The sequence below is a fragment of the Sminthopsis crassicaudata genome, chromosome 5 (genome assembly GCF_048593235.1).
Source record: "Sminthopsis crassicaudata isolate SCR6 chromosome 5, ASM4859323v1, whole genome shotgun sequence".
Taxonomy (NCBI): domain Eukaryota; kingdom Metazoa; phylum Chordata; class Mammalia; order Dasyuromorphia; family Dasyuridae; genus Sminthopsis; species Sminthopsis crassicaudata.
This window is the reverse complement of record NC_133621.1, coordinates 234893074-234907455: the sequence shown is the minus strand read 5'-3', so window position 1 is coordinate 234907455 and position 14382 is coordinate 234893074. Positions and strand designations below refer to the sequence as shown.

Below are 14382 nucleotides of genomic sequence, written 5' to 3'. Positions count from 1 at the left end.
CACTCAATTCCCAGAGTTCTTTTGCTGGGCGTATCTGGTTCTATTCATTATGGAACAAATGGAACTGGTTTGGCTCATCTCATTGTTGAAGAGAGCCACATCCATCAGAACTGATCATCATATAGTATTGTTGTTGAAGTATATAATGATCTCCTGGCCCTTCTCCTTTCACTTAGTATCAGTTCATGTCAGTTTCTCCAGGACTTTCTGAAATCCTTCTGCTGGTCATTTCTTACAGAACAATAAGATTCCATAACATTCATATACCACAATTTATTCAGCCAATCTCCAATTGCTGGGCATCCACTCAGTTTCCAGTTTCTAGCCACTACAAAGAGGGCCAGACATCTAATTTTCAAAAGGAACATGATGTTAATAAAAAGTAGTAGCAATTCAATTTCATTTACTAATTTACTCATGGCAAGTTAAAAAAAATAATTGGTACATATTTTTTTTTCTAAGTGTTAAAATCACTTTAACTGACCTGCCATAATGCTTATGTAAAATGTTAGCACAGTGTGTAGAGGAAATCATTCCAGGTAAATCATCTGTTGTGGCTTTTAACATCAGCTTAATGCCAGAGAAATACCAATTAGTATATATAATGGAATCCTAGAATCCAAATGACCTAATAGTAACTGAGCTTCTTAACTATGTTATTTCAGGAAATGTCTTTGCTTTGCAATGACTGTTTCAATTACCTAACATTTCAAGATCAACCCATTGATTTGGAGCTTATGAGCTAGTTAAAATTTTAATATGGTCCTATAGAATACCTTGAATTTGAGGTTGTCTCTATTGATACACTCATTGAGTCTATTTTTTTTATCAGTGATAAAGTCATAGTACCAAAAAATTTAAAATGGCACCCTTCCTAAAGGGAATGACAAGACAAGTAATGGGTATAGGGAGGAGGTATCATTTTAATAATGACTTGCACAAAACAAGTGGCATAAAAGAGAATATGAAACTGGAGAAAGAGTAGAGATAGCAATCTTAGGAATATGGTATATTCCTGCTTTAGTGATATACTAGTAAAATATACTAGTAAAACTGAGAGAATTAAAGAAGTCTGAATGATGGGAAGATCTCTATTGTACTGAGTAGATCTTCAAATCCTCCTTTAGTGTAGTACTGTGATTCAATGGAAAAACCCCAATCTGGAGTCAAAAGACCTCAATTTATGTCATCAATATGTTCTTGTGAAAACAATTTTCATTCTCTGGGTGTCAGTTTGTTCATCTGTAAAGTGAAGCGAGTTAGAGTATGCTATGTTAAATGTCTTTTTTATCTCTGAATCTGTGATCCATTATTTATAAAATGTTATGCATGAATTATTATCTGTGCCAAGAGGGGGAACACCCAGCTATCATATATCTGTCCAAGGATAGGTGTTTTATTTGCTACTTCTATCCTCTGCCTCATTTAAAAATAAATAAAAAAGATTATACAATCTAGGGTTATTTCATGGGGTTTCTATTAATTATTTAATTTAATTTTGGGACAATAATTTATACTTACTTGGACAAATTTTACGATGTTATCTTATTTTGATACATTTTATAATGCTATGAAGTGTCATTTGGTTAAGGCTGGACCTTTTTGGTGATGATTAGGTCAAACTTTCTCATGTTACAAGTAATATAAAAATAATAACAGTAACAGTATTTATATAGCGCTTTGATGTTTGGAAATTCCTGTATATTTTCCTTTTTTATAGTTTTTATATAGTTATAGTTGTAAAATTATAGTTTTATAATTTTATAGCAAGAATATATAGAATTCTTGCCTTCTACTTCCCAGAAGTCCTTTTTCTTGAAAATATTTTGTATTAACTTTATATGCTCTTTTTATTTACTTATACTTAACAATAGCACATGACCTCCTCTGTCTTCCTTTCACCCATAAGATTTTGGGTTCCCATGAACTGAGTCTGATCTTGGGAGCTGACCAAATGGGTTTATTTTTCATTTTATTTAATGTGCCTACCAAAAATTGAACATACAGCTCATGGTTATCTCATTTTGTTTTGCCATGAATATAGGGCACAAGAGTCCCTGTCTAAAAGACTACAGCTTTTATTTCTATAAAGAAGCATTTAATATTTTTCCAATTGTTTAGATCTGACTTTATTTGTGTGGAAAGTGTTTTGTAGTTTTGCTCATATAGTTCCTGGCTTTCCTTTGGCAGATAGATTCCCAAATATTTTATACTATCTACCGTTATTTTAAAAGGGACTTCTCTTCGTATCTCTTGCTATTGGATTTTATTAATGATGTATAAAAGTGCTTAGGATTTATGTGGATTTCTTTTGTATCCTACAACTTTGCTGAAGTTGTGGATTATTTCTAATAGCTTTTTAGTAGAATCTCTGGGATTCCCTAAGTACACCATCATATCATCTGCAAAGAGTGATAATTTGATTTCCTCATTACCTACTCTAATTCCTTTAATCACTTTTTCATCTTTTATTTCTGAAGCTAGCATTTCTAATACAATATTGTATAGTAATGGTGATAGTAGGCAACCCTGTATCTTTCCTGATTTTATTGGGAATATTTCCAATTTATAATCATTACATATGATGCTTACTGATGGTTTTAAATAGATGCTACTGACTATTTTAAGGAAAAATCCATTTATTCCTATACTCTCTACTGTTTTTTAATAGGTATGGATATTGGATTTTATCAAATGCTTTTTCTGCATCTATTAAGATGATCATATGGTTTTTGTTAATTTGGTTATTGATATAATCAATTATGTTAATAGTTTTCCTAATATTGAACCAGCCCTGCATTCTGGGTATGCATCCTACTTGGTCATGGCATATTATCCTGGGGATGATTTTCTCTAATCTTTTTGCTTATTTTATTTAAGATTTTTGCTTCAATGTTCATTAGAGAGATTGGTCTATAATTTTCTCTCTCTGTTTTTGTCCTACCTGGTTTAGTTATCAATACCATGTTTGTGTCATAAAAGGAATTTGGTAGAACTCCTTCAAACCCTATTTTTTCAAATAGTTTACAGCATTGGAATTAATTGCTCTTTAAATGTTTGGCAGAATTAACATGTAAATCAATCTGGTCCTAGGGATTTTTTCTTAGGGAGTTGATTAATAGCTTGTTCCATTTCTTATTCTAAAATGGGATTATTTAACCAATTTACTCCTTCCTCTGTTAATCTGAGCAACCTATATTTTTGAAGGTATTAATCCATTTCATTTAAGTTATCAAATTTATTGGCATACAGTTGGGCAAACTCCTAATTATTGCTCTAATGGTTTCTTTATTAGTGAAAAGTTCTCCCTTTTCATTTTTAAGAGTAACAATTTGATTTTCCTCTTTCTTTTTTCTAACCAAATTTAGCAAGGGTTTATCTATTTTGTTAGTTTTTTTCATAGAACCAATTCATAGTTTTATTTATTAATGCAGTACTTTTATTTTTTACTTTCAATTTTGTTAATCTCTTCTTTTATTTTTAGAATTTCAAGTTTAGTGTTTGATTGGAGGTTTTTAATTTGCTCTTTTTCTAGCTTTTTTAGTTGCAAGCCCAATTCATTGATCTTCTCTTTCTCTATTTTATGCAAGTAGGCCTCTAGAGATATAAAATTTCCCCTGATTACCACTTTGGCTGCATCCCACATATTTTGGTACATTGTCTCATTACTGTCATTCTCTTGGGTGAAATTATTAATTGTGTACATGATTTGGTGTTTCACCCAATCATTCTTTAGGATGAGATTTATTTAGTTTCCAGTTACTTTTTGGTCTATTTTCCCCTACATTTTTATTGAATGTAATTTTTATTGCATTGTGATCCAAAAAGGATGTACTATTTCTGCCTTTCTGATTTGAATTTGAGGTCTTTATGTCCTAATATATGGTCAATTTTTGTATAGGTTCCATGAACTGCCAAAAAGAAAGTGTACTCCTTTCTGTCTTCATTTAGTTTTTCCCAAAGATCTATGATAACCTAACTTATCTAGTGTTCTATTTACCTCTTTACCTTCTTTCTTATTTATTTTGTGGTTTGATTTATCTAGTTCTGAGAGTGTAAGGTTGAGATCTCCCACTGATATAGATTTCTTGTCTATTTCTTCTTGTAGCTCTCTTAATTTCTCCTTTAGGAATTTAGATGCTATATCCCTTGGTGCATATGTCTATGCTACCTTTTAGCAAGATATAGTGTCCTTCCTTATCTCTTTTAATTCGATCAATTTTTGCTTTTGCTTGATCTGAGATCAGGTTGGCTACCCTTGCTTTTTTGACTTCACCTGAAGCATAGTAAATTCTGCTCCAGCCTTTTAACTTTACTCTCTATGTATCGCCCTGCTTCAAGTGTGTTTCCTGTAAACAACATATTGTAAGATTCTGGCTTTTAATCCAGTCTGTTATCTATCTTCGCTTTATGGGGGAGTTTATCCCATTCACATTTATGGTTAAAATTACTAATTCTGTATTTCCTGCCATCTTGTTAACCCCAGATTATTCTTTTCTGTTTCCTTTCCCTCTTACGCCCTCCCCAGTATTAAACTTATGACCACCATTTGCCTCATGCAGCCCTCCATCTTTAGGATCTTTACCCCTCTTAGAGTGGCTTCCCTTTTCTTTAAACTTTCCCTTACAATTTCTGTATTCCCTTCTATTTAGCGTACTCCTTCCCTTTTTGATTTTCCCCTCCCACTTTTCAATGAGGTGAGCGAAGTGTCTCTGTAAACCTAATATGTCTAATATTTTCTCTTTGAGCCAGTTCAGATGAGAATAAGATGCACACTGTGTTCATACCTCTCCCTTTTTTCCCTCAGATATAATAGGTTTCCTTTGCTTCTTCGTGAGATGTAGTACCTCAGTTTTTCCTCTTTTCTGGTATAATTCCCTTTCCATCTCTAGATCCTTTTTTAGATTATAACAGTAAAACCAAATTATATATATACTCTTTATGTATACTTATAACAGAAATATAGTTCTCAAGAGTTCTTTTTACCTTTTTGTGCTTTTCTTGAGTCCTATTTTTGCAGGTCCAACTTTTTGTTTAGTCCTAGTTTTTCATCAGAAATAAATGGAATTCACCTATTTCATTGAATGTCCATCTTCTTCCCTGGAAGAAAATGCTCAGTTTGGCTGGCTAAGTTATTCTTGGCTGTATACCAAGTTCCTTAGCCTTTTGGAATATCAGATTCCAAGCCCTTCAATCCTTTAATGTGGATGCTGCTAGATCCTGAGTAGTCCTTATTGTGGCTTCTCTGTATTTGAATTGTTTTTTCTGGCTGCTTGTAGTATTTTTCCTTGGTCTGATAGTTCTGGAATTTAGACACAATATTTCTTGGAGTTTTGATTTTGGGATTTCTTTTAGTAGGTTATTAATGAATTCTTTCAATGTCTATTTTATCTTCTGTTTCTATAACATCTGGGCAGTTCTCGATAATTTCCTGAAGAATAGTGAGTAGGCTCTTTATTTCATCATGATTTTCAGGGAGTCCAATAATCCTTAGATTATATCTCCTAGATCCATTTTCCAGGTCTGTTGTTTTCTCAAGTAGGTAGTTAACATTTTTGTTTCTCATTTTTCATTTTTTTGGTTTTGTTTAACTGATCCTTGGAGTCTCCTCAAGTCATTCATTTCCATTTGTTTAATTCTGATTTTTAATGAATTATTTTCTTCATTTACTTTTTTATTTCTTTTTATTATTTGTCTAATTGAGTTTTTAAATGAGTTGTTTTGTTCTATGGAATTATTTTTTTCCATTTCGCCAATGTTATTTTTTAAGGATTTATTTTCTTTTTCCAATTCACTAAGTCTGTTTTTCAGGGAGTTGATTTCTTTATCCATTCTATCTTTTAATGAGCTACATGTCTTATCCAGACCCTCTTGAAAAGCTTCCTTTTTTTCCCCCCATTTTTCTTCTAGCTCTCTTTTAAGAGCCTTTTAAATTTCTTCTATGACAGCCTTATGTGATGGGGACCAGGCTATAACACCATTTGTAGCTTCATCTGGAGACAATCTGCTTTTATTCTCCTCAAGGTTTGAAGTCTGTTCTCTTTCAATATAGCAGCTATCTATAGTTAAATCCTATTTTTCCTTTTTACTCATTTTAACAACAACAACAAAAGCTGCTTTTGGGGCAATGTGGGGTTACTGAGCTTCCTCAACAGACAAAAGGAAGTAGCAATGAAGCAGCAATGGGACAACAATGGCACAATGGCTGTACTGGAATTAATGTCTGTGCTGGGATCAGTGTTGCATGTAGAGATTGTGCTTAGTCCCTCCTAGTGCTTGGTGGGTGTGGCCAGATCCAGAGAGACTCTAGAGTTTTGGGATTATAGTTTTTACTCCCTGTGTTTATAGCTTTTCTGCTGATCTACTGTCTTGCTGCTAGATCAGAGTAGCCAACACTATAGTAAAGTTCTCCCTGCAAATTTTCAGCCTGCAAAGACCACCCCCTACTCCCCTCTGGTCTGCTCAGCATGAGCTGTTCTTCATGTTCTTACTGTATACCTGTCTGAGTCTGCATCTTGCCTAGCCCCATTATGTCCCTGCCCGTGAGCAAAAACAGACCCTTTCTTGTGAATTTTGAGATTATCTTCTGTTGGTAATGTGTTGGACTCTCAATATTCATGAGTTTTGACAGTCAATCACTAATTCTGAGGCTGAGTTTTATAAAAAAAAATTAGTTTGAAGGCAAAGGAGAGCTCAGATAGACTGTGTGTCCTCTCCTCCATCTTGGGTCTGCCCCCTAACCTCCATTAAGCTTACTTGAATGCATGCTTATTTCTCCTCCCAGTAAAATCTAAGCTTCCCGAGGACAGGCACTTGTAAAAATTTGCCTTTATATCACTAGTTCCTAGCATATACCTTGCCCATAGTAGCCATTTAAATGTATGTTTAATTTAATATTATATTTTGTTTGTACTCTTTTTAAAGATGTTAGGGTAAAAATGAAGAAGTTCAGTGAACACTCTAGAAGAAAATTTACCCAGGAATTTTCTATGAGGTACTTCCCAGTACTTTCATTTTTGCCAAGGCATTAATCACCCAGCATAATTAAAAAACAAGGAATTCTCAACATTATTGAATTTTGACCCTTTAAACTTAGACTCATTCCTTTAATTCTGCCTTCAAAATAAAAAAGAAAACAAATAATATTTAAATATTATTTAATATGTTAAATATTTTAATAAAGGACAGCTAGGTGATGTGACAGAAAGAACAGTGGGCCTGGAGTCAGGAAGACCTGAATTCAAATGCAGCCTCAAACATTTTTTGGTGGTTTGATTCTGGGCAAGTCACTTCATCCTGTTTCCCTCATTTTCCTCGCCTGTAAAATGAGCTAAAGGAAGAACTGGCCAAACAATTTTGCCAAGAAAATTCCAAATGAGTCATGAAGATTTAGATATGACTAAAAAATGATAGAAGAAATGAAGTTGTTTGGACATAAGACAAGAGCCCAACTCAGTTATTTTCCCTTATATGTTTCTACTTTGGGAAGGCTTCAGAAAGATATGTCCCATATGGTACCATTTTAGTAATATAAGTCTTAATCACATCAGCAATACATCTTGGAGAATTTATTGGAGAATCCAGATGACATGGTTCTTAATCCTCCTTTGCTAAGTAGCTCCTCCTGGACTTCTTTCTTTTTCTTTGGATAAAAAAAAAGTAATTTTCATATAATTTCAATAAATATATTAAAACCAATGATCAGTTATTAAGCATTACTACATGCCAGTCAAAGAGTTTGAAAGAGTGTATAAGCCAGTCTCAAATACAGAAAGATCTGAGTTCTACCAATTGGAAATTACTATTGACAATTTTATGCAAGTATCTACATTGGAATGACGACTAAGTGATAACTTTTTACTTGAAAGTGTGGGAGATGATGATGAAAGCATCAAAGACAAATGCAATTAATTAAACTGAATTTTAATGTGAAGTCATTATAATCTTATTCTTTGAAAATGAGTCATTTATATGTAGCAGAAAATAAATTTTTGAAACAATTGGAACACTTTATTCAATGTCATGAATAATTATGGATACTTAACAACTTAGTAACCATCTTAATGAATCTTTAAAATCATAGCTTTGGAGCTGGAAGGGCCATTAAATCCATCCTTTCATTTTACAGATAAGGAAGGTGTGTCTGAGTAGTTAAGTCAAAACCCCCATCACATAAATAGCATCTAAGAAAGATCACATAGGTAACATCTGAGAGAAAGTGAAGTCTTCCTTGTTCTAAGGGTTTATCCACTGTGCCACTTAACTCCTGCATATTTTCTTTCTAGATATTTTCTGGGGAGGCTCTTTATCCATAAATGGATACTATATACAGCATTATAATTGTTTTCTTTTTCTTTTTTGAGGCTGGGGTTAAGTGACTTGCCCAGGTCACAAAACTAGGAAGTGTTAAGTGTCTGAGACCAGATTTGAACTCGAGTCCTCCTGAATTCAGGGCTGGTGCTCTATCCACTGCACCACCTAGCTGCCCCCTGTTTTCTTTTTCTAAAACCTGATCTCCAGTGTTTTAGTAGGGGGAAAAACATTATGGAAGAGTAAAATATTAAGTCTTGAAATTTCTGAAAAAATTTTAAATTGACTTTTAATTGAGTAAAACTAGAAAAAATGGTATTTGATAGCTTGTAATGCCTAATGATAACTAAAATAGAAAACAAAGCAAAATTTACAATCTAAAACATAGAAATTTGCTATTGTTTCAAAACTGAAAATAATACACCATTCCTTTGGACTTTTGGGTAAGGGAAGGGATGAAAGGAAGGTGATTGGAGGCTGGTGAAAGAAAAGGTCTAGGAAAGGAGAATGAATGGATGTCTGAAGGTGAGATTCCAATTACTCTACTATTTACAGGCCTTTAGCCATAAAGTTGAATGTTCTAAGGTACTGGCAGATATATGACTTTTGACAAATTTTCCTGTAGTTGAGGCCTAACTGAAAAAAACAAAAGTACTGAATGTGTATAAATGTAATGCTTTAAGGTAGATCCAGGGGATCAACATTGAAGCCTGAAGTGAAAATTATAATACTCCTTAGTTTAGAAGGCTAATTGTTAGAAATGGTTTTGTATAGAAACAGCTTTGCTTTCTAGTTTCTGTCTTTATTCTGGAGGTTGATTCTTTATCCTTGAGATTCTTTGGATCACCACAGTATATATACAAAACAACATGTACTTCAGCTCCAATTATGGGATCTCAAGACACTAACCAGGAATTCTGAAGAAATGTAGTTTTACCAATTGATCAAGGGGTACCTTTTAAGATATAGATCAGAAATTGCTTTAAAACAGTAGCTCACAATTATATCGCATAAGAATCTAAAATCCTGAAAGGAAAGTAGTGCATATGTTATTATCCTCATAAGCATTGAAGAAGCTGATACTCAGAGGGGTTAAGTGATTCACCTGCAGTTATAAGTGGTATAGTCTGGATTTGAATCTAAGTATTCTAACCACCAGACTAGTGTGTCTGTCTGTCTGTCTGTCTGTCTGTCTGTCTGTCTCTCTCTCTCTCTCTTTTAATCATTCTACCTCTTATATGTATTAAATCATCTTTGGTTAATCTCTAGATCATTGCACAAGACTGAAAATCAGAATGTACAAGCAATGTTTTCCTTAGGTTTCCTTTTAATTGAAATAATCAGTGAATAGCAACTAGTACCAACTAAAATAGTTTCCTGAAATGCTTGTTTTAAGCAGAATATGATATATTTCTTCATTCTAAGGATACTTAGAAATAGAATTAGAATAAACAATCAAATTCCCAGTTGTCAATATTTATAGACACCATATTTATTTAATATTGCTGTGAAGAAATCTAAAGAACAAGCACGAAAGGGTAATATTGAGCTTCTCAGACTTGAGTTTCCTAGGTTTTGAAAGTATCTTTAATATTGAATGATATGGATGGCTTATTAATCCTTGTTAATTTCCTTTACACTATTTCATTAATTTCTCTCAATCCATATAGTCTCTAATTAGAAGTCAAGGAAAAAATGCTTTTAGCTTTCTAGCTATTTTTAAATTTGAGAAAAAAAATATTGTTTAGAGGATAGGCTTTATCTGGGAGAAATTACAAAAGCCAGTTAGTTGAATCGACCAAGATGAAAACTCAACATTTTCTAGGGCTTCTTAGATATAAGTAATTATTTGATTTAAACTATCTTTGTTAGAAAAAAAATTAATTTGAAAAATTTGAGAAAGAATTATTGATAATGTTCTTTGCATTATTTTAGACATCGAGTATTTAGCAGTTAAGGAAGAAAAATCTGCCATTTTGAGATTTAAAACATGCTTAAGATATGTGTTATGACCTTAAAACTATCCTTTCTAGAGCATCACAGAATTACTTTGAACAAAGAAAGCTGGTTGCTGGGGAACATCAATCAAACTGGCTACTTTAGGGTCAACTATGATCTAAGGAACTGGAGATTATTAATTGACCAACTAATGCAGAATCATGAGGTAAACTCCAGATAAACAAATCAACGATTCGTTTTGGTAGCATGTCTTTCTTCAATCCTAAATGGTTTCATCTTTTTGATTGATTCTCATAGGTTCTCTCTGTCAGTAATCGTGCAGGTTTGATCGATGATGCCTTCAGCCTAGCCAGGTATGTTTTTTTACAACCCTCCAAAATAAATATATATGACTATATGTGTATGTATTTCAAGTGTAGTAATTTTTTTTCAAAACTTTTCTCTGTAGTTCAATCTGTTTAGAGTATTAATATAAATCAATCACTGTCTCTAGTTTGGACTATTCTAGATCAGTAAAATCCACAGGGTAGTCCTTAGTGTGGAGAAAATTGGTCAATTTTTCACAAGATTAATTTATACTTTATTGATTAGAAATTTATTTGTATTTTTACTAATGAACTTGACAAAATTACCCTCTCACTCTATTTAGTTTTTATGGACAATCTCCTTGGATATTAACAATTTTTGATGCCTGGCTTACAGAATGTGATCATTTTATCCATCTTTATTGTGTAACGTCCATTTTAAAAATTATTGTCTGTATGAGAAAACTAAGTATTCCACAGAGAAAAATAACTCTTCTGTATAATAACTTTAAAAGTTATTAGAAATATAAGGTTTTAGTAATTCTAAGGGTAGTAATAGAATTTCCTATGGTTGTATAATTAGGCTTATTAAGGTGGATGTATTATTCTTCTAAACTTTGATTATATAAAAATTTAATTATAAATTTGAAAAGGGCCTCATTTTGTAGATTTATTGTAAATATATGTATTAATATTTCCATATTTGGATCATTTCATGTCTCATTTAATGTTTTTAATCTTAGAAAGCATCCTACATGAGTTATAGATTAATATGCCACTCTTGTCTGTGATAAAACTGATCCCTGTTCATGATATTTTGACCTTGTGTAACTACTTGAAACTAGTCAAATCTGTTTTTACAAATAGAAGAACAGATTTTACCCTATTACTGGGGGGGCATTGTAATATGCAAGAGTTTGGGATTGCTTTATAAGATTTAGTGTATTCTTCGGAAGCTAATACTTAATGCGCAACAAGAAAATGGTATTTACACACATATATTGTATCTAGGTTATATTGTAACACATGTAAAATGTATGGGATTACCTGTCATCGGGGGGAGGGAGTTGAGGGAGGAAGGGGATAATTTGGAAAAATGAATACAAGGGATAATATTATAAAAAAAAATAAATATAAAAAAAGATTTAGTGTATTGAATCAAATTTTCATTCTTCTCTATGAACTAAAAAGCATATTATTATCTTGTAGAGGATGTATTCATCAACTATAGTGAGCTTAAAAAAAGAAAGTCTATTGATTTCTTTGATACAAGCAAAACTAAGCTAAAAATATAAGTATGATACACTATATTCAAAACTTTAGTACTGTTGTTCAGAATAGACTGGCTTATTGGGAATGGGAAAGGAAGAATCTTGGGTAGTAACAAAAAGTTACATTTATATGTCTACATATGTATTTATACCCACACATGTACACAATTACATACATTGCTATTAATGTATATGTGGTATATATATATATACACACACACACACACTTACATACACACCTATATACATGTTATCCTATGCAGAAATATGCATGTATCTATTCATGTAAATTTAAATATGCTTATGCATACATATACAATACATGCATACTACATATATAATATGTACAAACATATATACATTCTAAGTATTTGGAGCCTTCAACACATTATGGAGGAGCAAAATCAACTGATCCAGTCATCTCTCTTTGTCATATCAAGAAAATTTTAGGAAAGCAGGGGATTCTCTTTTCAAACAGATCTGTGACTATTGGCATTACTGTGTGCTGCGACACAGTTGTTACTCTATTAATTGAAGAGTACTTAAATAACATGCATATATAGTTTGCTTTGTCAAAAGCTTAAACAAAAAAAAAATATAAAAACTTAAACAAAGATAAAAATACTTCAGCACATAGTCTTATGCTTCAAAGGAAACAAACAAGAAAACTCCCAAAACAAAAACTCACAACTGAAATTTAAGATTACATGATTAAATTTGCCTATTATGACATAGCCAGTAAGTATCAGAGTTACTTTCTGAGACCCAAACTCATCTTCATTCACTATCCCAAACTATTATGGAAATTGTACTTTAAGTGACTTTTATTTATTTATTTATTTATTTATTTATTTATTTTTGTGATTGGGATAACACAGTGGACTGGTAGTTACAATTCAGAGGAAAAAAATTGACTTAATAGAAGTAAATAGGGAAGCAGCATAACAATAGAAGGATAAGAACCTAAATGGAAGTCAAAGGAGCTACATGGCCTCTGTCATTTGCTATGTATGTAACACTGGGGAAGTCATTTGTACTCTCTAAGCCTCAGGATTCTCATCTGTAAGTGGAAAGACCTTAGGCCCTGTCCATGTCTAAATCTGTAATAATTTAATATTTGGTTGTATATCTGGAAATGATTCAGAAACATGTGAGTGGTAATAAAGATGGCTGGTAGGGAACCTTAAAAACCATGAAAAAAAAATTCATTTACTATATATAAGAAGTGCTAGAGTATATATGGGAAGTCACATTATAAATGTTACATGTTTAGGTCATTTGATCTGGGATGACAAGAATTAGAATATTTGTCTTCTACTCCCTCAATGCATAGCTTTCCTCAAAGCTTAAGTACTATGTTCCATATGAGATTATTTTAGTTATTATATTCATTCCTTATCCCAGAAACAAATTTTCATTTGCTTTGTACATATTTTTATTTATTCATTTATATACTCATTTTCTTTATTAGAAGATTAAATTCCTTGAAACCAAAGACTGTTTTTTGTTTTTGTTTTTGTTTTTTTTTAATCTCTAGCACTAAGTACAATGCCTAGCACATGAGTACATAATAAATGCCTCTTGAATAGTTGAATTTGGCACCGGTTTTAATGTTGAGGGAGGAAAATAGAAAGAAGGTGAAAGGAGGCAATGTGAAACTTTACTCTGGAGTAACATTGGGGAGTTGGAAAAAGTGGTTGATTTGCTTCTGTATTGGAACAGTTGGACACTGGTAAATGATGGCTTAAAAAAATAAACTCATTTGAATCATTATGAATTTAAAGTGATGCCAGGAAATCTCATAAGAAATATCCTGAAAAAAAAAAAAAACAACAACAACAAACGAGTGGTGAACTAAAAGAAGAAGCAGATTTTTGAGTCATCAGCATTCAGGTGGTGGAAGTCATGAAAAGTATATTTAGCTCAAATGCATTGGATGAATAACATTTATAAATTAAGTTTACTTGTGGTCTGAAGCAAACTAAAGCTGAAAATTCTAATTTGTAAGACTGAAGAGTTGAAAATAAATAAGTGCTCATCTGTTTGTTATTTGTGCCCATCTTTGCTAAAGTATATTTCATTGTAAATTGATTAAATACTTTACTAATTTGCTTTATTGACAGGTAAGACATTAAGACATTATCTGTGAAGTGAAGAAATCAAATATGTACATAGGGAAGAGTCATTCATGGATATGGAATTTAGTTTTAATTTTGTTGCAGGCAGGTGAACATCTTTTAGTTAAATATTTTTTATGTTATTATTTTTGGTTGGAAAGTCAGAATGTCTTTAAAATGGAATATGGGCATGTATGTGAGTGTGTATGTATGTGTGTGCACACACACCATATATAAGCCATCAATTAGAGAAGTAATAATATTAGTTTGAAAAATCAGTTTCCTTTAACAGATGGTGAAATAAAGAACAACAGACTTTTAAACAGAAATTGGCAAAGAATACTTCTCCCCTGAAAGGGAGACAAAATTCAGGGAAAAGGGGGTAGGAGTGAAATTTGACCTACTACATGGAAAAGTGTT

At 32.3% G+C, this 14382-nt stretch overlaps 1 protein-coding gene across 3 annotated transcripts in view; it reads left to right on the top strand.

Moving 5' to 3' along the window:
- TRHDE (thyrotropin releasing hormone degrading enzyme) overlaps positions 1-14382 on the top strand; it is a 563478-nt gene that overhangs the window by 410144 nt on the left and 138952 nt on the right. For all 3 annotated transcript variants that reach the window (XM_074270526.1, XM_074270525.1, XM_074270528.1), the window contains exons 11-12: positions 10344-10474; positions 10567-10622. In XM_074270526.1, coding sequence (XP_074126627.1) covers positions 10344-10474; positions 10567-10622 — 187 coding nt within the window. The remainder of the gene's footprint in view (positions 1-10343; positions 10475-10566; positions 10623-14382) is intronic.